The following is a 12,302-nucleotide window of genomic DNA, read 5'->3' on the forward strand; positions in this document are numbered from 1 at the left end:
GTTGTGCATGGTGCATGTTAGGTTCTTTCAGAAAACAATTTCGCACAGTTATGGGACTTTGTTTTTAGCTCACCTGAGCAATGCTCAGTTGAGTTCTTCTGATCGCTCGATGTCCGGCGTCCATCGTCTGTCAACATTTAGCTTGTGTATGCCATAGAGGCTGTATTTTTCAACTGATCTTCATGAAACTTGGTCAGAATGTTTATCTTGAAAAAATCTAGGCCGAGTTTGAAAATGGGTCATCTGGGGTCAAAAACTAGGTCACTAGGTCAAATCAAAGAAAAACCTTGTGTATGCGATAGAGGCTGTATTTTTCAACTGATCTTCATGAATATTGGTCAGAATGATTACGTTGATGAAATCTAGGCTGAGTTCGAAAAGGGGTCATCTGGGGTCAAAAACTAGGTCACTAGGTCAAATCTAAGAAAAACCTTGTGTATGCAATAGAGGCTGTATTTTTCAACTGATCTTCATGAATATTGGTCAGAATGATTACCTTGATGAAGTCTAAGCCGAGTTCGTAAAGGGGTCAGCTGGGGTCAAAAACTAGGTCACTAGGTCAAATCAAGGAAAAACATTGTGTATGCGATAGAGGCTGTATTTTTCAATTAATCTTCATGAATTTTGGTCAGGATGATTGCCTTGCTGAAATCTAGGGCAAGTTCGAATATGGGTCATCTGGGATCAAAAAGAAGGTCACTAGGTCAAATCAAAGGAAAAGCTTGTATATGCCATAGAGACTGTATTTTTCAATAGATCTTCCTTAAATTAAGTCAAAATGGTAACTTTAATGAAATCTAGGCCGAGTTCGAAAATGGGTCATCTGGGATAAAAAACTAGGTCACTAGGTTAAATCAAAGTAAAACCTTGTGTATGCGATAGAGGCTGTATTTTTCAACTGATCTTCATGAATATTGGTCAGAATGATAACCTTGATGAAATCTAGGCCGAGTTCGAAAAGGGGTCACTTGGGGTCAAAAACAAGGTCACTAGGTCAAATCAAGGAAAAACCTTGTGTATGCGATAGAGGCTGTATTTTTCAATTAATCTTCATGAATTTTGGTCAGGATGATTGCCTTGATGAAATCTAGGTCAAGTTTGAATATGGGTAATCTGGGATCAAAAAGTAGGTCACTGGGTCAAATCAAAGGAAAATTTTGTGATCGGCGTCCGTCGTCCGTGCGTGAGTGCGTCCGTAAACTTTTGCTTGTGACCACTCTAGAGGTCACGTTTTTTGTGGATCTTTATAAAAGTTGGTCAGAATGTTCATCTTGATGATATCTAGGTCAAGTTCGAAACTGGGTCACGTGCCTTCAAAAACTAGGTCAGTAGGTCTAAAAATAGAAAAACCTAGTGACCTCTCTAGAGGCCATATATTTCAAAAGATCTTCATGAAAATTAGTCAGAATGTTCACCTTGATGATATCTAGGTCAAGTTGGAAACTGGGTCACGTGCCTTAAAAAACTAGGTCAGTAGGTCTAAAAATAGAAAAACCTTTTGACCTCTCTAGAGGCCATATATTTCACGAGATCTTCATGAAAATTGGTCAGAACGTTCAACTTATGTCAGTAGGTCTAAAAATAGAAAAACCTTGTGACCTCTCTAGAGGCCATACTTGTGAATGAAAAATTGGTCAGAATGTTCATCTTGATGATATCTAGGTCAAGTTCAAAAGTGGGTCTCGTGCCTTCAGAAAGTAGGTCAGTAGGTCAAATAATGAAAAAACGTTGTGACCTCTCTATGCCCATATTTTTCATGGGATCTGTATGAAAGTTGGTCTGAATGTTTATCTTGATGATATATAGATCAAGTTTGAAACTGGGTCAACTGCGCTCAAAAACTAGGTCAGTAGGTCTTGAAATAGAAAAACCTTGTGACCTCTCTAGAGGCCATACCCTTGAATGGATCTTCATGAAAATTGGTCAGAATGTTCACCTTGATGATATCTAGGTGAAGTTTGAAACTGGGTCACGTGCCTTAAAAAACTAGGTCAGTAGGTCTAAAAATAGAAAAACCTTTTGACCTCTCTAGAGGCCATATATTTCACGAGATCTTCATGAAAATTGGTCAGAACTTTCAACTTGATGATATATAGGTCAAGTTTGAAACTGGGTCAACTGCGATCAAAAACTAGGTCAGTAGTTTTTGAAATAGAAAAACCTTGTGACCTCTCTAGAGGCCATACCCTTGAATGGATCTTCATGAAAATTGGTCAGAATGTTCACCTTGATGATATCTAGGTCAAGTTTGAAACTGGGCCACATGCCTTAAAAAACTAGGTCAGTAGGTCAAATAATAGAAAAACCTTGTGACCTCTCTAGAGGCCATACTTTTCATTGCATCTGTATGAAAGTTGGTCTGAATGTTCATCTTGATGATATCTAGGGCAAGCTTGAAACTGGGTCAACTGCGGTCAAAAACTAGGTCAGTAGGTCTAAAATTAGAAAAATCTTTTGACCTCTCTAGAGGCCATATTTTTCAGTGAATCTTCATGAAAATTGATCTGAATGTTCAGCTTGATGATATCTAGGTCAATTTCGAAACTGCGTCACGTGCGGTCAAAAACTAGGCCAGTAGGTATAAAAATAGTAAATCCTTGTGACCTCTCTGGAGGCCATATTTTTCATGAGATCTTCATGAAAATTAGTGAAAATGTTCACCTTGATGATATCTAAGTAAAGTTAAAAACATGGTCACGTACCTTCGAAAACTAGGTCAATAGGTCAAATAATAGAAAAACATTGTGACCTCTCTAGAGACCATATTTTTCAATGGATCTTCATGAAAATTGGTCAGAATTTTTATCTTGATAACATCTAGGTCAAGTTCAAAACTGGGTCACATGAGCTCAAAAACTAGGTCACTATGTCAAATAATAGAAAAAACGACGTCATACTCAAAACTGGGTCATGTGGAAAGAGGTGAGCGATTCAGGACCATCATCGTCCTCTTGTTCAATAGATCTTCCTGAAATTAAGTCAAAATGATAACTTTAATGAATTCTAGGCCGAGTTCGAAAATGGATCATCTGGGGTCAAAAACTAGGTCACTAGGTCAAATCAAGGAAAAAACTTGTGTTTGATAGAGGTTGTATTTTTCAGTTGATCTTCATGAATATTGGTCAGAATGATTGCTTTGATGAAATCTAGGCCGAGTTATAAAATAGGTCATCTGGGGTCAAAAACTAGGTCACTAGGTCATATTTAAGAAAATACTTGTTTAAACTCAAGAGACCACATTTTTAGTCCAATTTTAATGAAAATTGACCAAAATATTTGTTTTCATGAAATCACAAGGTTAAACATGTTTACACTGTTATAATGTTTTTCAGGTGAGCGACCTAGGGCCATTTTGGCCCTCTTGTTTGTTAATATACTATATACATACAGTCTGCATATGCAATCTTGTGCGCTCCTAATCTCCTGAACCCTTGCACACAATTTAATGAAACATGTGGTCAGTACCAACCCTAGTTGTGCATGGTATATGTTACGTTCTTTTAGATACATATTCTACAGAGTTATAGGACTTTGTTGTTAGCTCACCTGAGCACGAAGTGCTCAAGGCGAGCTTTTGTGATCGCTCTGTGTCCGTCGTCATCCATCCGTCCGTCCATCGTCAACAACCTGACTGTTAACACTCTAGAGGTCACAGTTTTGGCCCAATCGTAAATCCGACTGCTAACACTCTTGAGGTCACAATTTTGGCCCAATCTTAATGAAACTTGGTCGGAATTACCCTCAATAAAATTTTGGACGAATTCGATTTTGGGTTATCTGGGGTCAAAAACTAGGTCACCAGGTCAAATCAAAGGAAAAGCTTGTTAACACTCTAGAGGCCACATTTATAACTTTATCTTCATGAAACTTCGTCAGAATGTTAATCTTGGTGATCTTTAGGTCAGCACAAAAGAAATACTGTTCATTAGCTCTGAAAACATGTTTTGATCATGTTGAAAAGTTGAATAGGTATGACTGCAGATACTTGTAATTCTATTATATATATGACCCATGTGCAAGTTTCTGTTTCTTGTCAGGTCCATAACTCTTCCATCGATGAAGGGATTTTAAAATTACTTGGCATAAATGCTCAGGGGGCATTTGTCACTACTAGTGACAGCTCTTGTTTCCATTAGTTTTGAGTCATTTTGTATAGGAAAGCATACCAGGTCCTCTGGAAACATGTTCTTTAAATTTGATCCATAACATCATTACAATTTTGTGCAAATGGGGGCAATTGGCCTGCTTCTTTAAGATCCATTTGAGGTAAAAATAGACCTGTTATAATGAGACCTTCCAAACACGTTCAGCTTGCTCCAGTTATAATGTTTGAACTGTTTTACCATCTGTCGCACTTACCTAATCTACTTCTACTGCCTCTGGAACTTGAGACACCTGGAGCATTTTATGGTCATCTCTCAAAATTGCACACTTTCTAGCCTGTTTAAGCTGTGAAACTCAGGTGAGTGATCTAAGGCTAACTTTGCCCTCTTGACATTATGATACAATAATGAATAACATCAACATGGATGCAGTGACATACATAACCTTTAAATCAATCCTCATAGCTTTAAATACCAAGGAAATGTTGCATTTTAAAAGTGTTCTGTATGCTTTAGTGTTGGTGCATGAAGTTAGTTCAAGGTATTGTTGGTATAGATTCTACAAGAGGAAGTTGTGTTGTCAATCTCTCATCTGAATATTTATTTATTCAGGTATGCTGTTGTCAGCTTTGTCCTGGATGTGCCTGCTCACCTTGATGAATATCTTCTTCAGATCCAAGATGATCTATGATGTAAGTCAGTACTTGTTGTATTGTGAACAAGAAATGCTACTTCTATGTAAGGTGTACATTAAGTGCTGGTGCTGCTTTGAGCTTTTGTGATTGCCCTGTGTCCGTTGTCAACAATTTGACTGTTAACACTCTAGAGGTCACAATTTTGGCCCAATCTTAATGAAACTTTGTCAGAATGTTACTCTCAATAAAATCTTTGACGAGTTCGATATTGGGTCATCTGGGATCAAAAACTAGGTCACCAGGTCAAATCAAAGGAAAAGTTTGTTAACACTCTAGATGCCACATTTATGACTGTATCTTCAGGCTTTCAAGTAGTCCTACTTTTTCCTAATTTTCCTACTTTTTAGCTCACCTGTCACAAAGTGACAAGGTGAGCTTTTGTGATCGCGCGGTGTCCGTCCGTACGTCCGTCCGTAAACTTTTGCTTGTGAACACTCTAGAGGTCACATTTTTCATGGGATCTTTATGAAAGTTGATCAGAATGTTCACCTTGATGATATCTAAGTCAAGTTCGAAACTGGGTCACGTGCCATTAAAAACTAGGTCAGTAGGTCTAAAAATAGAAAAACCATGTGACCTCTAGAGGCCATATATTTCAGGAGATCTTCGTGAAAATTGGTCAGAATGTTCACCTTGATGATATCTAGGTCAAGTTCGAAACTGGATCACGTGCCCTCAAAAACTAGGTCAGTAGGTCAAATAATAGAAAAACCTTGTGACCTCTCTAAAGGCCATATTTTTCATGGGATCTGTATGAAAGTTGGTCTGAATGTTCATCTTGATGATTTCTAGGTCAAGTTCGAAACTGGGTTACGTGCAGTGAAAAACTAGGTCAGTAGGTCTAAAAATAGAAAAACCTTGTGACCTCTCTAAAGGCCATATTTTTCATGAGATCTGTATGAAAGTTGGTCTGAATGTTCATCTTCATGATATCTAGGTCAAGTTCGAAACAGGGTCATGTGTGGTCAAAAACTAGGTCAGTAGGTCTAAAAATAGAAAAACCTTGTGACCTCTCTAGAGGCCATACTTGTGAATGGATCTCCATAAAAATTGGTCAGAATGTTCATCTTGATTATATTTAGGTCAAGTTTGAAACTGGGTCACTTGCCTTCAAAAAGTAGGTCAGTAGGTCAAATAATGGATAAACCTTGTGACCTCTCTAGAGGCCATATTTTTCATGGGATCTGTATGAAAGTTGGTCTGAATGTTTATCTTGATCATATATAGGTCAATTTTGAAACTGGGTCAACTGCGATCAAAAACTAGGTCAGTAGGTCTTGAAATAGATAAACCTTGCGACCTCTCTAGAGGCCATATATTTCACAAGATCTTCATGAAAATTGGTCAGAATGTTCACCTTGATGATATCTAGGTCAAGTTTGAAACTGGGTCACGTACCTTAAAAATCTAGGTCAGTAGGTCAAATAATAAAAAAACCTTGTGACCTCTTTAGAGGCCATACTTTTCATGGGATCTGTATGAAAGTTGGCCTGAATGTTAATCTTGATGATATCTAGGTCAAGTTTGAAACTGGGTCAAAAACTAGGTCATTAAGTCTTGAAATTAGAAAAATCTTTTGACCTCTCTAGAGGCCATATTTTTCAATGAATCTTCATGAAAATTAGTGAGAATGTTCACCTTGATGATATCTAGGTCAGTTTCGAAACTGGGTCACGTGCGTTCAAAAACTAGACCAGTAGGTATAAAAATAGAAAAACCTTTTGACCTCTCTAGAGGCCATATTTTTCATGAGATCTTCATGAAAATTAGTGAGAATGTTCACCTTGATAATATCTAGGTAAAGTTCAAAACAGGGTCACGTACCTTCGAAAACTAGGTCAATAGGTCTAATAATAGAAAAACCTTGTGACCTCTCTGGAGACCATATTTTTCAATGGATCTTCATGAAAATTGGTCAGAATTTTCATCTTGAGGTCAAGTTCAAAACTGGGTCACTTGAGCTCAAAAACTAGGTCACTATGTCAAATAATAGAAAAAGCGACGTCATACTCAAAACTGGGTCATGTGGGAAGAGGTGAGCGATTCAGGACCATCATGGTCCTCTTGTTATATCTGTTCCAACTTTTTTCCTACTTTTTTTTTAAAAAAGCTCCTACTATTCCTACTATCTAAAGAAGAAAAAATATGTTGTTAACAAATGTTGTTAGTCTATTTGTATAATGAATTTTGTTACATAATGTAAGGACTGATGGTGTACTGGTGAGGCTCTAGAGACCTTGATATGCAGCTGGTGACCTCTTATGCATGCAGAAACCTGCTGACTGTTCATAATGTGAGTTGAATACAGACCTTGATACTGGAGCATAAGAGGTTGCAGGTAGCTACGTACAATGGGGACCTCAAAGCATCATGAAAGTAGAAAGACCTTATATATTGTGCTGCTGTGTGTACAAGATTGAGGCCCAGATCCAGGACTGGAAAGAGGGTACCCATGCTCTCTCTCCCCCCCCCCCCAGTTTGCTGAGAATTTAAGTGACCGATACTCATCAAAGTTGCACCCAACTATTTTGGCAAAGGATTAATATTTTCTCAAAATTTAGACCCAAAAGTGCACCAGAGGCCTCCATTTCATACCTATATTCCAACACTTTCCAGGGGGAGAACACACTGACCCTCCTAAAATTAGGAAAGTACCCCTTCTAGTACCTCAAAAATTAAGACCAAAAAATGCACCAGAGCCCACCATTTCATACCTGTATTTCAAAATTTACCAGGTTGACAGCCCCCTGACCCCCCTAAAATTACTGGGATACCTCCTCCCATACCTCAAAATTTAGACACAAAAATGCACTAGAACCCACCATTTTTATGCCCCCGGCATCTACTGATGCAGGAAGCATATAGTGATCGTCCGTACGAGGTTAACCAAATGGGACCGTTTCGTCTAGCATCAATACCCGTTACTAGAATGACTTGATACTAATGCAGATGTAACCAAAATTTTCCAGGGGGAGATCCTTCTGACCCCCCTAAAATGACCGGGATACCTCCTCCCAAACCTCAAAATTTACACCAAAAAAAAAAAATGACCCCCACCCCTCAAAGGAGGGTAGTACCCCTCCAGTACTTTAAACTTGGACATTATATCAAAAACATTCAGGGGGAGACCCCACTCATCTTTACCCCAGCTTGGACAGAGGCCCCTCTCCCATACCTACCCCCTCTCGGCACTATGCACTTCACCGATGATGCCTTTGTTCTAAAACTGGCGAGTTTGTTCTCATAAATTCCTACTATTTATCATCAGATTCCTACTTTTTTCCTACTTTACTCCTACTTTTTTATATCAGAGGCTTCTACTTTTCTCCTACTTTTTCATCAAAGGTCACTTGAAAGCCTGTATCTTCATGACACTTGGTCAGAATGTTAATATTGATGATCTTTAGGTCAAGTTCAAATCTAGGTCAAGTGGAGTCAGAAACTAGGTCACCAGGACAAATCAAAGGTAAGGCTTGTTAACACTCTAGAGGCCACATTTATGACTATATCTTACTGAAACTTGGTCAGAATGTTAACCTTGATGATCTTTAGATCAGTGTAAAATCTGGGTTAGGTGGGGTCAAAAACTAGGTCGCCAGGTCAAATCAAAGGAAAAGCTTGTTAACACTCAGAGGCCACATTTATGACTATATCTTAATGAAACTTGGTCAGATTGTTAACCTTTATGATCTTTAGCTCAAGTTTAAATCTTGGTCAGGTGGGGTCAAAAACTAGATCACCAGGTCAAATCAAATGTAAAGCTTGTTAACACTCTAGAGGCAACATTTATAATAATATCTCTATAAAACTTAGTCAGAATCTAAATCTTGATGATCTTTAGGTAAGTTCAAATCTAGGTCAAGTGGAATGAAAAACTAGGTCAGCAGGTCAAATCAAAGGAAAAGCTTGTTAACACTCTAGAGGCCACATTTATTACTGTATCTTCATGAAACATGGTCAGAATGTTTATATAGATAATCGTTAGGTCAAGTTCAAATCTGGGTCAGGTGGGTTCAAAAACAAGGTCACCAGGTCAAATCAAAAGAAAAGCTAGTTATCATTTATGACCATACCGTAAGGAAACTTGGTCAGAATGTTAATCTTGATGATATTTAGGTCAAGTTCAAGTCTGGGTCAGTTGGGGCCAAAAATTACAGTCGACATTGTATTCAGAGACCACGCAAGGGACTGCTAAGAAGTGGTCTCTTAATGGAATGGTCTCTTAATGGATTTCAGTCAGATGAAAAGAAAAGATATTTTTAACTGTTAATGTAACTGTATTTATTATGAACATACATGTATGGTTTAAAAATCTATGTTAACATCGTAAACACTTTTCCAAGTCCATTAACAGAATAAATTATGGCTAGATTGTTTGTCAGTTCGACTAAGGTTAATTGCATTCAGTCACGTGCAAAACGTACTCGCTAATTACACAGATGAAGAAATGCCCGGTAGACTTTTGTACCCGGTCGCTTAATAGATACTTTTGTCGAATATTTTACCTGTCGGGACTTCATTAATGTGGTTGCTAGTCAGTTAATAAAAAAGTCATTTAATGGAATGAATTCATGTACTGAAAACGTTCGGGAGGGATTTTGACCGGTCGTTTAATACAAAAGTCGCTTAATAGAGGTGGTCGCAAGTACGATGTCGACTGTAGGTCACCAGGTCAAATCAAAGGAAAAGCTTGTTAACACTGTAGAGGCCACTGTTATGACTGTATCTTTATGAAACAAGGTCAGAATGTTAACTTTGAATCATCTTTAGGTCAAGTTCGAATCTGGGTCATGTAGAATGTGACCTACTGACCTTTTTGTTAGCTCACCTGAGCACAAAGTGCTCAAAGCTGAGCTTTAGTGATCGCCCTGTGTCCGTTGTCAACAATTTGACTGTTAACACTCTATAGAGTTCACATTTTTGGCCCAATCTTTATGAAACTTGGTCAGAATGTTACCCTTAATAAAATCTTGGACGAGTTCGATATTGGTTCATCTGGGTCAAAAACTAGGTCACCAGGTCAAATCAGAAGAAAAGCTTGTTAACACTCTAGAGGTCACATTTGGCCCAATCTTAATGAAACTTGATCAGAGTGTTATCCTCAATAAAGTCTTGGACGAGTTTGATATTGGGTCATCTGGGGTCAAAAACTAGCTCACCAGGTCAAATCAAAGGAAAAGCTTGTTAACACTGTAGAGGCCGCATTTATGACTGTATCTTCATGAAACATGGTCAGAATGTTAATATTGATGATCATAAGGTCCAGTTTGAATCTGGGTCATGTTGGGTCAAAAACTAGGTCACCAGGTCAAGCAAAGGAAAAGCAAGTTAACACTTTAGAGGCCACATTTATGACCGTATCTTCATGAAACTTGGTCAGAATGTTAATCTTGATGATCTTTAGGTCAAGTTTAAATCTTGTTCAGGTGGGGTCAAAAACTAGGTCACTAGGTCAAATCAAAGGAAAAGCTTGTTAACACTCTAGAGGCCATATTTATGACTGTATCTTCATGAAACTTGGTCAAAATGTTAATCTTGATGATCTATAGCTCAAGTTCAAATCTGGATTAGGTGGAGTGAAAAACTAGGTCACCAGGTCAAATCAAAGGGAAAGCTTGTTAACACTCTAGAGGTCATATTTATGACTGTATCTTCATGAAACTTAGTCAGAATGTTAAACTTGATGATCTTTAGGACAAGTTCGAATCTGGGTCATGTGGGGTCAAAAACTAGGTCACCAGGTCAAATCAAAGGAAAAGCTAGTTAACACTTTAGAGACCACATTTTTGACCATATCTTAATGAAACTTGGTCAGAATGTTAATCTTGATGATCTTTAGGTCAAGTTTAAATCTGGGTCAGGTGGGGTCAAAAACTAGGTCACTAGGTCGTATCAAAGGAAAAGCTTGTTAACAAGCTAGAGGCCATATTTATGATGTATCTTCATAAAACTTAGTCAGAATGTTAAACTTGATGATCTTTAGGTCAGGTTCGAATCTGGGTCATGTTGGTTCAAAAACTAGGTCACAGGGTCAAATCAAAGGAAATTTAGTTAACTCTTTAGAGGCCACATTTATGACCATATCTTAATAAAACATGGTCAGAATGTTAATCTTGATGATCTTTAGGTCAATAGGTCATAACCTTGAAGAAATATAGGCCAAGTTCGAAAATGGGTCATCTGGAGTCTAAAACTAGGTCACTACCGTATTTTGGTGTGTATAGGTCGCGGTAATGTATAGTTCGCATCTAATTTTTGCTCTGGAAATGGTCGGAAAATTTAACTTCTAGCGTATTAGTCGCAGTTAAATTTCGGATTTTTTCCCTAGCAATATTTAATATTTACAGGCACAAAAGTTATGGCGGCGGCCATATTGATGCCGCGGACTGAATTATTATCAGAACCTGATTGGTGGAAATCGGACAGTGTTATTTTCGTTCCCAACCGTTTCGTACCAACAGTAGTATCGGTAACAGACTACATCAAAGAAAAGCGGCTTTTTGACACTAATTGGCAGCAGACGGTTTGCGTTTACATTCTGTTATCATGCAAGTTTAAGTGTGAATTGTTTGCACAGCAATTATAACACCTTTCCGTGTCATGTAATTAACCGCGTTCTTTTGACTCTGAGTAAAAAGATTAACAAAATATCTCTTTTTGGATTTTTTCTTTTATCTAAAAATCAAAAGTAAAAAATTATCTTTCAAGTTTTTTAATACGCTAAGAATTAGTATAAACAATGTTTGGAATGGAGGACGGATCTGTCCGGATTTTATCCAACCCGGTGTACATGTCAATGGCGTCCACTAAAACGAAAGTAGAAACAAACGTAATTCAGACTGTAAAAACATCTTTGAATTAAAGTCATTCGTAATTTTAATAGTCTGTATGGGTTATTTACGATATATTTAATTGAAAGTTATCGCTATTGGTTGAAAAGCCGCCGATATTGATATTTTTTTATCCATTTTGTTTGTTCGTAACAGATGCACATAATTTTGCGAGAGCTACGGTCAGAAAATTGGCCCGAAAAAAAAAACTGCTGGCAATGTTCTGTCGTATAGGTCGCAGGAACTTTTTCAGGCAGCAAAATGGTTAGAAAAAGTGCGACCTATACGCACCAAAATACGGTGATCAAATCAAAGAAAAACCTTGTTTATGCGATAGAGGCTGTATTTTTCAACTGATCTTCATGAATTTTGTCAGAGTGATTAACTTGATGAAATCTAGACCAAGTTCGAAAATGGGTCATCTGGGATCAAAAACTAGGTCTTTAGGTCAAATCAAAGAAAAACCTTGTGTATGCGATAGAGGCTGTATTTTTCAATTGATCTTCATGAAATTTGGTCAGAATGATTGCCTTGATAAAATCTAGGTCGAGTTCGAATATGGGTCATCTGGGGTAAAAAACTAGGTCACTAGGTCAATCAAAGAAAATCCTTGTGTATGCGATAGAGGCTGTATTTTTAGCTCACCTGAGCAATGCTCAGGTGAGTTTCTCTGA

The 12,302-nt window shown here is 37.8% G+C and overlaps 1 protein-coding gene across 2 annotated transcripts in view; it reads left to right on the plus strand.

Annotated features, from left to right (window-relative positions):
• Positions 1–12,302, plus strand: part of LOC123537942 (bax inhibitor 1-like) — a 146,600-nt gene that overhangs the window by 92,829 nt on the left and 41,469 nt on the right. For both annotated transcript variants that reach the window (XR_008368496.1, XM_045321887.2), the window contains exon 6: positions 4,716–4,795. Coding sequence is in view for 1 of the 2 variants with exons in the window: in XM_045321887.2 (XP_045177822.1) it covers positions 4,716–4,795 (80 nt within the window). In the remaining variant the exon portion in view is untranslated. The remainder of the gene's footprint in view (positions 1–4,715; positions 4,796–12,302) is intronic.

This window comes from Mercenaria mercenaria, chromosome 18, assembly GCF_021730395.1.
Source record: "Mercenaria mercenaria strain notata chromosome 18, MADL_Memer_1, whole genome shotgun sequence".
Taxonomy (NCBI): Eukaryota; Metazoa; Mollusca; class Bivalvia; order Venerida; family Veneridae; genus Mercenaria; species Mercenaria mercenaria.